Source organism: Gossypium raimondii, chromosome 4 (assembly GCF_025698545.1).
Source record: "Gossypium raimondii isolate GPD5lz chromosome 4, ASM2569854v1, whole genome shotgun sequence".
NCBI classification, from domain to species: domain Eukaryota; kingdom Viridiplantae; phylum Streptophyta; class Magnoliopsida; order Malvales; family Malvaceae; genus Gossypium; species Gossypium raimondii.
In genome coordinates this window covers 36,650,585-36,668,243 of record NC_068568.1, presented here as the reverse complement: position 1 = coordinate 36,668,243, position 17,659 = coordinate 36,650,585, and the positions used below count along the sequence as shown (strand labels likewise).

Here is a 17,659-nt window from a genome sequence, read left to right as displayed (position 1 = left end):
TGTTGTTGTCAAATTTTAGAACATTATCTCATTCTGTAACTGACTGACTTCACTTCCATGAGCGTCATACATCAATGTGTCCAAACAGTTAACCGTTTAGTTAACCAAATTGAACTAATATTAACCGAATAAATCAAATTTTTTACTCATTTAACTGTTAATCGAACCAAAATTTTTTCAAAAAAATTATAAAATATATAAAAAATTAATAATATTCATTTGGCAGAATTATACAAATTAACCAAATAAAAATTAAATATAATTTGTATTATTAATTATTAAGTTCGGTTAATTATTCAATTTCGAACTAAACTAATCGATAATCAAACTTTAAAAAAATTATTAACCGACCTCCGACTAAATTAAATTGATTAACTAATCAATTGGCCTAATTAAATTAATTTTATCGATTAATTCGATTTTAATCGAAATTTTAATCCTACAACAAGTGTTGAGCCTATACTTATGGCCCAAGAAAGAGGTTTTGATCTCATCCAAAAGCCAATTTGGCGTCAAACATGGGCAGGGACACTTTCAGGCCAGCTAAGCAGAAAAAAGTGATGATATTTATCCAAAGTGGACCCCAACTTGTCACCCTATCATTCCCTCCTCCCATGCTTATCATGTTCTTGCTATTTATATAAATACCATTTTACTTCAAAGAATCTTTATCCGTACACTAAAGGATACTCTGTGCCCTTAGCTCTACTTCTCTCACTTTCCACTATTATCGACTCCTTTCCTTGTTTCTTCAATTCCAAGATCTCAACTTTTCCTTCAAAAGCTGCATTTTGTATTAACTAATGATGATGAGTAGGGTTCCGAAACCAAAGCCAAGAAGGTCTACCATGTCCGTATGTCACTTCTGCAACTCAAAGCCGGCTGTTCTGTATTGCAGCGCTGACTCTGCAAGGCTCTGTTTGTTCTGTGACCAACAGGTCCACTCCGCCAATGCCCTCTCTCTTAAGCATGTTCGTTCACAGATCTGTGACGGCTGCAAAGCCAAACCAGCTTCGTTTCTTTGCTCCATCGATAACCTTATGCTCTGCCATGACTGTGATTGGAGCTCACATAACAAGAACAACAACAACATCAACAGCAGCAGCAGCAGCAACTCTTGTGTTTCGGCCATGCACGAGCGTGCTCCTGTTGAAGGTTTCTCAGGTCGTCCTTCAGTGGTTGAACTTGCTTCTCTATTTGGTTTTGACTTAAAGCCAAAAGATTTGATGAACTTGATCCCTGGGTTTTCTTTATACGAGCGAGAACTAATGAATCTGGAAGATTTTATGGTCCCTGAAGAAGAGAATTCTTGTGTTTCCTCTGCTTTGATTAGCTCTGTTAAGCTGGACCATGAGGTGTATAGGCAACTGGTTGATATGGGGAAGAGAGATTTGGTGAGAGGAAGTGGTGATGGGGCTGAATTGGGACCAGGGACACCGCCTATTACAAGTGCTGAGCAAGAGAATTTTGCCACTTTTGAAGTGGAAAATGGGGATGATGAAGAACAACTGCAGCAGCAAACCCCATTCACCTCTTTGCTAACGTTGCAAAGCGATGATGTCTTGAGACAAAATGATTATGTTGCTGAAGGAGAGCTTGTGTGGGACTGTAAGTCTTCTTATTTACCTTCCCAGGTATGTATCAACTATACATTATTTCACTAATTTAATCAAATTAACTACTTTCTTTTTTAAGTAAAGTTGATTTTTGTATTGTACATGATATTTTTATGCAAGTTGCTGAAAGGAATAAATCTCATGTTATACCACTAATAATGTCAATTTATCAAGATTGTCTCTGTCATTTACTAATTACTGTTGTTTGTGTAGTTTTATAGTCTTTCTCAGCTGGTTTTTTTTTCAATCTGTGCTATTTTTAAGTGATTTTTTGTATGTATATCACAGTATTTTGAGGTCATACTTGATCTTATAGGCTAACCAATCTTATTAATACCAAGGATCCTGGCCTTGATTTGATTGGCTCTTTGTGATCATGCTGTGCCGCTAAAGTTGAATTGCATTGCTCAGTCAGCTCAGCAGCTAAAGGGGTTCCACATTATGAATTAATAAATGCTTGTTTGACCTGGCCACTTTCAAAGGTCGATATTAAACTTTTACCCTAATCTTAGTTTCATAGGCAGTAGCATCTTCATGCATAATGAAACTTATGAACCTTAATAATTTGCAGATTCACAGTAAAAAACATAGACAAAACCTTTATGTTTAAGCATGTTTAACGTGCGTGGTAATCATCAAAATCATTCTTTAGCACAAACTCAAGTGACACGTGTCTTTTCAGATATGGGATTTTCAATCAGAAAGGTCAAAAGATTGTGAAGAATCTGGTGCAGAAGATGCAGGTTTTGTTAAGGGATGTTCCTTTTTTAGAAATGTAAGTTGTTCTTAGTAATGTTTAACTTGGTTGATAAGGTTCATAATTGTCATCTGAACCATACGATATGTTATATTACTTGCCTCTGTGTTTTGTATTGCTTCAACTTTGGAAACTGTTGTATAGATCTAATGGCTGATTATGAACACTGCAGAATACCTGCAATGAACCATTCTCGAGCTGCAAACCCACTACCGAAGAGAGCAACAATGTAGGTGTAGTGGGATCATTATCAGATTCCAAGGTGGTTGAGAGTCTTGAGACCCCAACATGTGATAGCACCAGATATGTCCAAGTGATGGAGCATCCTATTGTAGGTGGTAGTGAGGTAATGAATTATGAGGCAAAAACAAACGTTGACATGGAACCTTTGGCACAAAATAGAGACAATGCCATGTTACGCTACAAGGAGAAGAAGAAACATAGAAGGTAGAGTAGGACCAAATCTTTTTACTTTGGTATTATTTTGTTTTATATTTCAATTGATGTGGTAAAACATAACATGGACAGATATGATAAGCAAATACGCTATGAGTCGAGGAAGACCAGGGCTGATACCAGAAAGAGATTCAAAGGTCGGTTTGTGAAGGCAAGTGAAGCACCAGATGTTAGAGTGTAACGCCTCCTTTTTTCTGTCTGTATATATGTATTCCCATCGTAAAACATCAGCTTCCATAATTTATGGAATTTCTATTGCTTTTAAGTTAAAAATTGTATGGAATCGCAGAGCTTTTTCTGGTTTGCATGCTCCTATATATTAACAGGGTAGTAATTAGTTATCAAAAAGCTTAAAAAATGTAGATACTTTTTTTTTTTTTTGTTATTAACGGTCTAATCATTAGTAGTTCCGCAAAATATTATTCCTTGCATGAGTATCTTTGGGAGCAACCTCGTTGGGAACAACTCCACGTTAGTAACTGACTTTTTTGGAATAACCTTGGAAGGTTAGCAGGATTCCTAAATTATTTCTCTTTTGTGATGTCGCGGAGAGCATGGCTTGAAGGCTCAAATATTGTAACTATTAAGAATTTCTTCTTAACTTTTTTTTGGGAATACAAATGTTTTCTCCTTATGTTTTTAATGAACAACCGTTGCACTGACACTTAAAAGGCCTTTCTTGCTAAAGTACTTCAAGTGGGTGCAACTTTGATTAATAGTCATTATACTTACTATCTATTTAAGTTACTTTCTATTTTCCCATGTACAAGTAACCACTTTCAATCCCACTTCCTACCATTTTAGCACATTTAAGCCCGCCTTCTCTTCATAACTGCATTTTTCAAAGCTTATAAATTAAAGTTTGAGAGTCTCATTTGATGAGAGACTTTTGAAAAACTAACCATTCTAAAATTCACTCAACAACTTTCTCTCTACAATCATAACAACCACTATAGCTTTGATCTTTTTTAACCTTTTATTGTGTCCATCATCACCGCCTACCTATGCACTTGTTTTCCAAAGCCTACTCCGATCTGCTGCTTCTCCATTTCTCCATGATATCTCACTTTGCTAGATTGTAATGTCTCCTCACCTTACCAAAAGAACTCTCTAGATTTTGACAACTCCATATGGAAGGAGCAATTACATTTCGTGAAATGCCTACTATTCTTTATCTTCACCAAAAATACACTTTTCTTTTGCATCATCCTCAAAGGCTTCCTAAGTTCGACCTTCAAGCAATGGAAACACTTCCACCTCACTAGAGCATCAGAAGAACATGAATATTGTCATCTGTAGATTGTAAGATGACCATAATTCTCAAATGCAGGTAATGCTTATATTATTTATGATAGGGTTCATAAATTAGCAATAACTCCATTCTTAATTTGTAATAAACATTGGTTATGATGTGATAGCAATACTCTGCTGCAGCTATAATTGCTGGCCACTAATACTTCATATGCATGATTAGAGAAATTCATTTCACTTAAGTAGAGATATGATCTATATAGTGAAATTGGATAACTCCGCTAGCTACAGGGTTTGAGAAATTTATTTCACTTAGATAGAGATATGATTTCCCTAATAAAAATAGATAACTCTCTTTTGACTGTAGTTATAATCGCTTGTACTTTGACCATGAAATTATAATTTAGTTAAGCAAGCTTACAATACGATATACTTTTGTTTTTCTATAATGTTGAAGAAAATTTGATTCTGTTAGAGTTGTGTGACCCAAATTCTAAGAGATTGCTTGCAAGTCAAGTTAAACAAAATATATCTTCTTTCTAGAAGATTTAGTATTTATGAGTATAATATATTTAGTATTTATTAACATAATATATTTGACTTTAATTAGAGTTAGGTTTTTCAACCTATAAATAGATGTAGTCGAAACTCCTCTTGAAATCATTCAGATTCAACATAGTGAATTTTCTTCTCCTCTGCCTGTAGTTTTTTCCCGAAAGGGTTTCCACGTAAAAATCTATATTCTTTATTTTTATTTCTTTTTTCTTTACGATATATTGTCATTACCGATATTTTATTTTTAAAAATTGGTATCAGAGCTTCCGGGTTGTTCATCTCGATCACGGTAATGGCGTCTTTGAAGTATGAAATTCCGCTGTTGGATCGCAAAACTAGATTTGCGTTGTGGCAAATTAATATGCAAGCAATTCTTGCGCAGATGGATCTAAAGATGTCCTTCTAGGGATAGATAAGATGCCTTCGACATTAACGGATGAAGAGAAGAAGCGTAAGGATCACAAGACGTTAACATAATTACATCTGCATTTTTCTAACGAAATTTTATAGGATGTGATGAAGGAGAAGACCGCCGCTGCATTATGGAATAGGCTGGAACAAATATGTATGTCAAAAACTCTAACCAGTAAGTTACATATAAAGCAGCGTCTTTATGCTCATTGTTTAGAGGAAGGTGCGTCTGTGCACGAACACTTAACAGTGTTTAAAGAAATTCTCTCAAACTTGGAGGTCATGAAGGTTCAGTATGATATGGAAGATTTAGGGATGATTCTACTTTGTTCGTTTCTCCCGTCTTATTCAACCTTTAGAGACACGATTTTATATAGCCACGAGCCTCTCAAAATTGATGAAGTTTATGATTCTTTGACCTCGTATGAAAAGAAGCATCTTGTGGTTAAACCCGACTCTAAGGGAGAGGGTCTCATTGTTTGTGGGAGACAAGATAGGAATACTGATGATGATCGTGGAAGGACACAAGAATGAAATCATCACGGTAATTTAAGGGTAGATCGAAGTATTCAAATAGAGGTAAAACTTTTAACTTCTGCAAGAAGAAAGGGAGTATTAAATCTGAGTGCTATAAGCTACAGAACAAGATCAAAAGGGAGGCTGCGAATCAAAAGGGAAAACAACCAAAAAATTTCGGTGAAGCTGATGTTGTAGAAGACTACAGTGATGGTGAACTTCTAGTCGATTCTGTCAACAATTCTAAAGTGAGGGAGGAGTGGATCCTTGATTCGGGCTACACCTTCCACATGAGTCCCAATCGGGATTGGTTTACAACTTATGAAACAATGTCTGAAGATGTTATTTTGATGGGAAATAATGCTTCGTGTAAAATTGCAGGTGTTGGAACGATTAAAGTTAAAATGTTTGACGGAGTTGTAAGAACACTTAGTGACGTACGGCATGTTCCAGAATTGAAGAGAAATTTAATTTCGTTGAGTACTCTTGATTCAAAAGGGTATAGATACACAGCTGAAAGTGGGGTCTTGAAGATTTCCAAAGGTTCCCTCGTTGTGATGAAAGGGTAGAGAAAGACTACCAAGTTATATGTTTTGCAAGGTTCTACTATTACTGGTGATACAACTGTCGTTTCCTCTTTCTTATCAGATGATGATATTACTAAACTTTGACATATGCGCCTAGGGCATATGAGTGAGAATGACATAACAGAATTGAGAAAAATAGGACTTTTTGATGGGCAAGGAATTTGCAAACTAAAGTCCTGTGAGCACTGCGTTTTTGGGAAGCAAATGAGAGTTCAATTCACTAGAGGAATCCATAACATGAAGGGAACGTTGGAGTATATTCATTTTAATTTGTAGGGGCCATCTAGAGTGCCTTCGAGAGGTGGAGCTAATTATATGCTAACTTTTATTAATAATTTTTCCAGAAAAGTTTGGGGGTTCTTCCTAAAGCAGAAAAGTGATGTGTTTTCTGTATTTAATTCTTGGAAAACTATGATTGAAAAATAGACGAGAAAATAAATAAAATACCTCTGCACAGACGATGGCTTAGAGTTTTGTTCTGATGAGTTTAATAAACTGTGCAAGTTAGAAGGAATCGTGAGGCACTTAACAGTTCATCATACTCCATAGCAAAATGGCATTACAGAACGAATGAACAGAACGATCATGGAGAAGGTTTGATGTATGTTGTCAAATGCCAACTTACCTAAGTCATTTTGGGTCAAAGCAGCCTCTATTGCATGTTTTTTGATCAACCTATCTCCATCCGTTGCCATTGAGAAAAAGACTCCATAAGAGGTATGGTCTGGTAATCCTACTGACTATTCTGATTTAAAGATCTTTAGGTGTCCTGCGTATGCTCATGTTGATAATGGAAAATTGGAACCGAGATCCATTAAATGTGTTTTTCTTGGTTATAAAGCTGGTGTAAAAAGGTATAAGTTATGGTGTCCTGAAAATAGAAAAGTTGTGATTAACAGAGATGTTGTTTTTGATGAAACTGCTATGCTACCTAACTTATCTCTTAAAAACTCTTCCAATAAAGAAAATTAAAAGCTGGTGGAGTATCAGATTAATCCAGGATATACAATAGAGTCGACTCCTCAAGCTAGTAAAAAAATTCAGAATAGAGTTGCTTCTTTACCACAATACTCTATCGCTAAAAATAGAACTAGAAGAGAAATTAAACCTCCAAAGAAGTATGCTGAAGCTGATCTAGTTACTTATACTTTAAATGTGGCTGAATATATAGATGCAAACTAAGAGCCATCTAATTATTCTGAGGTGGTTAGCTATGAAGACTCAGAAAAGTGGATGTTTGCTATGCAAGAGGAGATGGAATCATTCCACAAAAACAAAACATGGGATCTTGTGAAACTTCCTAAAGGTAAAAAGGTTGATCGTTGTAAATGTGTGTTTAAAAAGAAAGAAGTGACTCCAGGATTTGAAGAACCTAGATATAAAGCAATGCTTGTTGCAAAGGGCTACAGTCAAATTCCAAGAGTGGACTTCACAGATGTGTTCTCCCCAGTTGTGAAGCATAGTTCGATTCGAGCTTTGCTTGGTATTGTGGCCATGCATGATTTGGAGCTTGAGTAGTTAGACGTAAAAACAGCATTTTTACATGGAGAACTTGCAGAGGATATTTACATGCAACAACCAGAGGGTTTTACAGTCTCAGAAAAAAAGACTATGTTTGCTTGCTGAAAAATTCCATTTACGGTTTGAAACAGTCACCAAGATAGTGGTATAAGGGGTTTGATTCCTTTATGACTTCTCATGATTTCAGAAGAAGTAGTTTTGATAGTTGTGTTTACTTTAAAAAAATAGTGATGGTTCTTTTTTGTATCTACTCCTTTATGTTGATGACATGTTGATAGCAGCAGAAAATAAATGAGAGATAAGAAAGGTCAAAGCCCAACTAAGTGAAGAATTTGAGATGAAAGATTTGAGACCAGCAAAGAAGATACTTGGTGAGGAGATTCTCAGAGATAGAAAAGTAAGTAAATTGTACCTAAGTCAAAAGGGGTACATTGATAAAGTTCTTTGCAGGTTCAATATGCAGAGTGCTAAGCCTATTAGTACTCCTTTAGCAACCCATTTCAGACTTTCATCGGCTTTGTCTCCACAATCAGATGATGAGATTGAGTACATGTCACATGTTCCATACTTTAGTACAGTGGGATCTCTCATGTATGCTATGGTTTGTTCACGTCCAGATTTATCATATGCAGTCAATGCAGTTAGCAGATACATGGCGAATCCCGGTAAAGAATATTGGAAAGTAGTTTAGCGGATTTTAAGATACGTACAAGGTACTACTAATGTTTGCTTACAATTTGGAAGAACTAGAGATGGAGTCATTGGGTATGTTGATGCTAATTTTGCTAGAGACCTTGATAGAAGAAGATCTCTCACAGGTTATGTCTTTACAATTGGAGGTTGTGTAATTAGTTGGAAAACCACTTTGCAAATTACAGTCACTTTGTCTACCATGTAAGCTGAGTACATGGCGATTATTGAGGCTTGTAAAATAGCTATTTAGTTGAAGGGACTATTTAGTGAACTCAACGAAGACCTTTAAATCAGTATAGTATTTTGTGACAGTCAGAGTGCCATCTTCCTTACAAAAGATCAAACGTTTCATGAGAGAACAAAACACATTGATGTTCGGTATCATTTTGTTCATGATATTATTGCTCATGGTGATATTGTTGTGAGTAAAATTAGTACTCATGAAAATCCTGCAGATATGATAACTAAGTCACTTTCTATAACCAAGTTTGAACATTGCTTAGACTTGGTTGGTGTTCATTGTTGAAGTTAAACCCTTAAGAGGTTTTATGGAAGAGGTGAAAAACTTGTTCGTTTAGAATTCGTGTCAAAGTGGAGATTATTAGAGTTGTGTGACCCAAATTCTAAGAGATTGCTTGCAAGTCAAGTTAAACAAATATATCTTCTTTCTAGAAGATTTAGTATTTATGAGTATAATATATTTAGCATTTATTAACATAATATATTTTAATTTGATTAGAAATAGGTTTTTTCAACCTATAAATAGATGTAGTCGAAACTCCTCTTGAAATCATTCAAATTCGACATAGTGAATTTTCTTCTCCTCTGCCTGTGGTTTTTTCCCGAAAGGGTTTCCACGTAAAAATCTGTGTGTTCTTTATTTTTATTTCTTTTTTCTTTGCGATATATTGTCATTACCGACGTTCTATTTTTACAGATTCAAAAAGAAAAATACAAGTACTACAAGATAATATCGTTCTAGAAGCCTGAAAAGAAACTAAAGTAAAGGTGGTGGATCCAAATGTCTTCATTCCAAAAGCATTGTTCACAAATTTGAATATGTCTAGAATACTGTGACACCTTTCAGCTGATCAAACAAGTCATCAATTCGAGGCAACGGGTACTTATTCTTTATAGTTACCTTATTGAGCTGCCGATAGTCGATACACAATCTCAAAGACCCGTCTTTCTTTTTCACAAACAGAACTGGAGCACCCCAAGGTGAATGACTCGGACGAACAAAACCTCTGTCAACAAGTTCTTGTAACTGTACCTTTAACTCTTTTAACTCTGTCGGAGCCATACGATACGGAGCTATAGAAATTGGGGTAGTTCCCGGAATCAGATCTATAGAAAATTCCACTTCTCTTTCTGGTGGCAACCCTGGTAACTCCTCTGGAAATACATCAGAAAATTCACATACAATCGGCAATCGCACAGATCTTTGACTCAGATACCTTAGTATCCAACACATACGCCAAATAAACATCATACCCTTTTCTAACACACCTCTGAGCTGTCATAACTGAAATTATATCGGATAATCCCTCTGTCTGATTAGATTTAACCCAAAGTAATTCTCCATTCTGGCATTTCAACACAACATATTTTTGTCTACATTTTACTATCGTGCATCATCTTTGAGTTAACCAATCCATGCCCAATATCACATCAAACTCATCAAAAGGCAATAACATCAAGTCAACCGGAAACAAATACCTTTTACCATTAGTGGACAATTTTACAAACTTTATCCACTATCACAAACCGCCCAGGGGTTCGAGACTTTAACCATAAATTCATGAGGTTCAACAGACAAATTTTAACAAATGCTAATTTTGTGCATATATATGAATGTGTAGAGCCAGGATCAATTAATGCAATAACAAGAGTATCATAGAGAGAAATGTACCCGCAATTACATCGAGAGGACGCCTCTTCACGAGCTCGAATAGCATATGATCTTGCAGGTGCTCTAACATCCGATCTAACCATGAATCTCTGGATGCACCCTATTACTCGCCCCCACTCTGGTTTCTCTGCGGTCTACCTCTGTAGGAGCATTACGATCTCGCTTTCGTTATTTCTTCTCTTTTAGTTGTTTGAGACAATCCGAATAAAGTGATCGGATGCTCCACATCTAAAACAAACATTTTCACCGCTCTACACTCTCCGGGTGGCGTCTCCCACATTGAGAACATTCAGGGCCTAGGAGGTCGAGTCTCGCTGCACTTGCAATCGTAGTGGTTTGAGCTCTAAAACCCTCGAATCTTCTACTTACGCTTCGACGAAATATATATGTGGAAAATGTGATCCGCTAGAGAGCTCCCTAGGCCTCTTAGATGTAGACTGAAATGATTTACTCATTTGCCTTTTCTTTGTATCCTGCGCTCGACTTGACTTTGCTCTTCTCTTTTCTTTTAACAAGTCTTCTACTTTACAAGCTCTTTCTACCGAACAACAAACTCTCTGATTTCCAATACACCCACTGATAGTCGGATGTCATCATTAAGCCCATCTTCAAATCTCTTGCACATGTTAGCTTCAGTGGATACAAATTCCCGAGCATACTTACTAAGTCTGACAAATTCGCGTTCATATTCAGTCACGGACATCTTACCTTGTTTTAGCTCAAGAAACTCCTTCCTTTTCTGATCTATAAATCTCTGGCTGATGTACTTCTTTCGAAACTCCTCCTGAAAGAAATCCCAAGTAACCCTCTCACTCGGTACATAGACACGAGAGTCTTCCACCAATGATAAGCTGAATCTCTGAGAAGTGAGACCACACACTTCATACATTCTTCCGATGTACAAGATAATTCTTCAAAAACCCTGATGGTATTCTCAAGCCAGAATTCTGCTTTTTCTGCATCATCATCTTTGGTAGCCCGAAATTCTTCAGCCCCTTGCTTCCTAATCTTATCAACAGGTGGTCTCTCCCTGATAAATATACCGCAGTGGGAAGCTACATGGGGAACCCGTGAATCTTGAGGGGTGGAGGTCTTACAATAGGATTCGATTTAACGAACTCGGCAAACCAATCATTCATGGCTTGGAAGAAGGCTTCTAGCTCCTCCTCCTGTCCTAACGATGCGGGCCTTTCACTAACATTAACATCTAGTGGCGCCGTCCCTTCATGCGGACGCAGGCGCATTACTTTCTACTTCATCTATACCAGCTCGTTCAGGATCCATAACTATAAAAGAAAACATTTTAAAATCGTCAGGACTCGTCACACTATCAAAATATATAAGTATGGCATGTATAGGTAGACTCTTATTCTTACTGAGTATTTCCGAGAACCGACTAAACCTGCTCTGATACCAATAAAATGTAACACCCCTTACCCGAGACCGTTTCCGGAGTCGAGCACGAGGCATTACTTAGCTTATCTTACCAATTCGGAGCATAAAAACTAGGTTTGAAAATTTATTTCACTATTTATAGCAAATCTGTCCAATCGCGCAGTAGTTACTAAATTAATTATAACTTGAGCTACAGAACTCGAAATTTAATTCTGTAAATTTTCCCTGAAACTAGACCCATATATATACTCACCATAAAAGTTTTAGAATTTTTGGTTCATCCAATTAGTACAGTTTATTAGTTAAATCTCCCCTGTTTCACCACCTGACTGCCCTGACCTCTAGTCACTAAAAATAAGTTTTCTCACTGTAGGATTTTCATATGAAGTTCTTACTTGTTTCTACAGAAAATAAACTCAATGAGAAATCTATACATATAAACTATAACTCATAACCATTTTTGTACAATTTTTAATGATTTTCTAAACTCAAAATAGGGGACACCAAAAACTGTTCTGACCCTGTCTCACGAAAATTCACATATCTTAAAATATAAAATTCCTTTCGCTACACCTTTATTTTTCAATGAAAATAGACTCAACAAGCTTTAATTCCATATATCATTCACCCTCTAATTCATTTTATACTATCTTGGGTGATTTTTCAAAGTCACGTCACTGTTGCTGCCTGAATTCTGTTTCTTTGCAAAATTTCATCCTTTCATGATTTCCATACATAATTTATCACCTAGACTCTTATAACAACAAATACCTTCATACTTAACCATTTTAATAACCATACATCATCAAATACTTACACACCATTCTTTAGCAAAATCATAATCACAAACATACAAAATAACTAAATCCCTATACATGCCATAACTCAAACGTGATTCGATATAAAATACCGAAAGCGGTTGTGGTTGATAGTGTGGACGATCTCCGACTTCTTTAGGATCCTTGAAGTAGCTTTGCAATACTATAAGAGAAAGAGAAATAAAAGAAGTAAGCATAAAGCTTAGTAAGTTTACTAGCAAATAAATAACAATATTTAACTTAAATAATTAAACTCAAATGTCTATATCTCTAGTTTACTCTTTAGTTAATCTCATACTAGTTCTCTTGCTTGTTTACTTAGAATACTTGTGTACATAACTTACTCAACTCTTGCTGCCTCGTTGAACATCAATTGATAGTATAATAAGTTCTTAACTCTTATAACTTACCTGAGCTTGCCATTTATGCTATAAACTGAACTTTCATGAACATAATTGTTTACAAGCCCGTTGAGCTACATTGGAATAATAAGGATACTCGGGTCTCTTCGATAATAACATGCCAAAGCCATGTCCCGACATGGTCTTACATGGGATGTTCTCATATCGGTGCCCATGCCATGTCCCGACATGGTCTTACGGGGACCTCTCATCTCGGTGCCAACGCCATGTCCCAGACATGGTCTTACATGGGACCTCTCATCTCGGTGCCAATGCCATGTCCCAGACATGGTCTTACATGGGACCTCTCATCTCGGTGCCAATGCCATGTCCCAGACATGGTCTTACATGGGACCTCTCATCTCGGTGCCAATGCCATGTCCCAGACGTGGTCTTACATGGGACCTCTTTACCCAAATGTCATGACATTCGTATCCAGTACCATCCTTATGTATCAACGGGACTTTTTAATTTTAATTCTCTATCATTTCATGCTTAGATCATCATCAAATAAATTCATAAAATAAATTCATAGTTGCTGGAAAATAACAGCATTGATAATAAATATTGAAATATTGCATTTATTTACCGTAAACTTACCTCGGTATCAAATATAGTCCAATTCAACAACTTAGTCTTCAACTTTATTCTTCCCTTTGTCTAACCTCGAGTTTTGTTCTTCTTGATCTAAAATAGCAAATTTAACTTATTTAATACTCACATTCAACAAAACAGCCCTTGACTCTAACTTTTTCAAAATTACAATTTTGCCCCTAAACTTTTACATAATTACATTTTTGACCCAAGGCTCGGAAATTAAACTTCATCCCTTATTCTTATGTTTTATGACATGATGAAAATTTTTCTCTTCTATGCCAACATCAAATTCCCACTCTAACATGTACTTATGAACATTAGGTATTTTTACCGATTATGTCGTTTTACTCGATTTTGCTTAAAATCGGCTAACAAAAGTTGTTTAACATAATTTCTATCTTCATATTCTATCATAAAACATCAAAATAAACACTTTTCACCTATGGGTATTTTTCCAAATATAAACCCTAGGTTAAATTATTGCTAGAATAAGCTAAATTAAGCTAGGGACTCCAAAAGCGTAAAAACATTAAAAGCGGGACTTGGGATCACTTACTATGGAGCTTGGAAGCTTGAAAACCCTAACTATGGCTTCCCCCCTTGCTGATTTCGTCCTAATGAAGAAGATGATGATTTTTGCCATCTTTTTCCCTTTTAATTCATTTTAATTACTAGATTACCAAATTGCCCCTAACTTAAAAATTTTCTATTTCACTTATCTCATGTCCATTTTTGTCTACCAAGTTACCAATGGTATAATTACCATATAAGGACCTCCAATTTGAAGTTTCATAACAATTGGACACCTCTAACATGTAGAACTCAACTTTTGCACTTTTTACAATTTAGTCCTTTTGACTAAATTGAGTGCCCAAACGTCGAAATTTTCGAACGACATTTTCACAAAATCATTCCGTGAAATAATAGACCATAAAAATATAAGAAAAATAAATTTTTCCTCATCGGATTTGTGGTCCCGAAACCACTGTTCCGATAACCTTGAATTTAGGCCATTACAGAAGGTAACTTAAATAAATAATGGGTATAATGATGATTAATGAAAGTTGCATCCACTTGAAGTATTTTAATAAGAAAGGCATTTAAGTGTCAATGCAATTGTTGTTCATTAAAGAAATGAGAAAGCAATTGTATTCACAAACAAAGGTTAGGAAGGAATTTTTAACAGTTTACATATCTGAGCCTTCAAGTCATGCTCTCTAGGATATCCCAAAAGTGAAATAACCCAGGAATCTTGTCAACATTCTAAGGTTATTCTCGAAAATTCATTCTCAACGTAGAGTTTTCCCTACGAAGTTGTTCTCAAAGGTGGTCATACAATAAACAATGTTTTCGGAAACTACTATTAGTTCGATAGTTAGTAATAAAAAATAAATATTTATATGGGCAAAAGTGATTCTCATGCATTAGACAATAATAATAATAATAATAATAATAATAATAATAATAATAATAATATTATTATTATTATTATTATTATTATTGCTTCAAAATTGAAAGATGATATAAATATGTTTAATGAGTGAAACAAATTAAAACTATATATATTTAAACATTAACTAAAGCTGCTACTTTAAATATAAATATTATATATATTATATTAATAGAATATATACCAAAAATATTTGTTTAATAAAAGTTATATTGCATTTGATGGTTTTTTAATATAAGGGTCTGTTTGTTTACATGTAAAAGGTTTTACGGAAAATATTTTCTGCATTTTCCTGTGTTTGTTTCACAGAAAACAGTTTGGTCAATGGAAAATGATTTACAGGTCAACAGAAAATAAGGGTCTGTTTGTTTACATGTAAAATGTTTTACGGAAAATATTTTCTGCATTTTTCTGTGTTTGTTTCACAGAAAACAGTTTGGTCAATGGAAAATGATTTACAGGTCAACAGAAAATAAGTCTTTTTCCTTGTAAAATGACTTACCCTTTAGAAAAGCGTAAGTCATTTTTCGGAAAAGAGCTCCTTACTTTTATATAAAAACTAACTTAAATCAAGTTTAATATTATTATATTGATAATAAATTTTATTTTTATTTTTAAAATATTTAAAATATTAATATAAAATAATATATTTTTAATATTATTAAACATACGTATTTAATTATTTATATTTAGTCATATAATAAATTATTAATATAATTAATATAATTTATTATTTTAATAAATTATTTAATATTTAAATTTTATTTTGATAGTAAATTTTAAAAATAATAATTTTAAATAATATTATTCACATATTATTGAAAATATCAATATTAATATTTTAATACTAAATATTTATTACAATTATAAATATATCAATAATAACTGCTTTTGTCGTATAAATGTTAAAATATGTCATAAGTCTATATACTCTTCACAAATTTACAATTTAGTTTCATACTTTTATTTTCAAGAATTTAGTCCTCTACTTTCCAGATTTGAAAATCAAGTCCAACTGCAGACATTGTTGATTTTTTTTGTCAATTTTGTTAATGTCACATTTTAAATAAAAAATACTTAGTTGGTAGTCATGTAACTAAAAATAATCGTTGCAATGAACCTAAATTTAACAAAATATTTTTAATATATGTAAAAACAATGTAAAATATAAAATTATAGATATAAAATAAACTCAATTAAACAATGAAAAATAAAAAAAATCTCAAATGTATGTTTGTTTAATTGAAAACGACATTTATGAAATATTTTTAAAGAACCTACCATACAAAAGAAAATATTTTACACAGATTCATCCAAACACCAGAAAATATTATCCTTTCCAGAAAAGTGAGTCATTTTCTAGAAATCATTTTCCGGGAACCATTTTCAGTGAAACAAACGGAGCCTTAATTTACATTGATTGGACTCTACTTCAACCTCTATCATCTCTTTATGTACATGTAATAAATTTAGTGTCACCTGTTATGTACGTAATTATGGTTAGATTTTAATATAATTTAATAATTTACATACAAATATTAATAAAGAACAGAATTTAACAAGCCTTTTAAAGTTGAATTCAAAATATAAATAAATATACAAAATAAGAATTTAAAGGAGGTTTTAAATTTAAATTTAAATTGGAAATTAAAATATAAATATAAATATATAAAATAACAAAATAAAACTATAATATGATTCAGATGTAAATATAATAATATAATAAATAATAAAATACTAATAGGAAAAATTATAATCATTCTCTATTTTAATTTTCCAATATCCATTTACAGGTAAATTATTTAAAATATGAATATTATAATATTTTATGAGAAATTAATTTGATGTGATAATATTTTATAAAATATATAATTGTTAATTTAATTGCAATTTAATTTTTAAGTTAGGTATTATAATTATTATGATATTTATATGAATATATATTTTTACTTAGTTAATAAGTTATGCAAGATTTTACGTTGTAACTATAAAATTTACAATTTTATTATCAGTTTCTTATTTTTATGTTATATATTATTTATTATTTCATGCATAATATTTTTCACTTGTATTATAAATGATTTATTTTATGCTATTAATTGGTTATAAAATATTATTATTTACTATATTGTTTTAAATAAATTGAAAATTAATTATGACTTAACATATTAATAACAAATTTAATCTAAATATGCAACTTAATGAATTAGCTTACTAAATATTATATTACAAACTTAAATATTAAAAATTATGGTGCATAAGTGATAACTTATTCTCATGGTATCAATCATACTATTATAAAAGTGTGTTAATGGCACAAGATGTGTTGGATGACATGACAATAGCACATGCTTTCTAACATGGACTTGGCATTTCCATGTCATCAAATTGTTAGTCTTTAATTTCTAGTACAAATAATTTTAATTTTCTTGATATTACTGCCTAAATAGATAATTATAATAATTGGGTGATTGATTTCAAATAGTTCAATGATATATAATTTTAATTTTATAATTTATTTATAATATATGATACCTTTATAATTTAAAGCTAAATAATTATAAATAGTAATATATGATAAAAATATAATAAATTGTTGATAAATAGTAATAAATGTTTAATAACATAATAGTAACTAACTATTTTGTGTAAGAATGAAATAATAGTAATAATTGATACTATAGGAATAAATTATTGGTTATATACTATATTTTATAATACTA

The 17,659-nt window shown here is 33.1% G+C and overlaps 1 protein-coding gene across 1 annotated transcript; it reads left to right on the top strand.

Moving 5' to 3' along the window:
- The first annotated feature begins 671 nt into the window (after window positions 1-671).
- Window positions 672-3,112, top strand: LOC105780942 (zinc finger protein CONSTANS-LIKE 14). Its single transcript, XM_052629567.1, has 4 exons — window positions 672-1,634; window positions 2,299-2,391; window positions 2,546-2,820; window positions 2,902-3,112. Exons 1-4 carry the CDS (start codon window positions 804-806, stop codon window positions 3,008-3,010), a joined length of 1,308 nt encoding a protein of 435 aa, XP_052485527.1. The 5' UTR covers window positions 672-803; the 3' UTR covers window positions 3,011-3,112.
- Window positions 3,113-17,659: the final 14,547 nt, after the last annotated feature.

Excerpts from the sequence above, each read along its gene's own strand:
- LOC105780942 (XM_052629567.1), top strand. The coding sequence starts at position 804 with ATGATGATGAGTAGGGTTCCGAAACCAAAGCCAAGAAGGTCTACCATG. Across the intron at positions 2,392-2,545 it reads GATGTTCCTTTTTTAGAAAT|AATACCTGCAATGAACCATT; the intron begins GTAAGTTGTTCT and ends TGAACACTGCAG. Across the intron at positions 2,821-2,901 it reads GAGAAGAAGAAACATAGAAG|ATATGATAAGCAAATACGCT; the intron begins GTAGAGTAGGAC and ends TAACATGGACAG.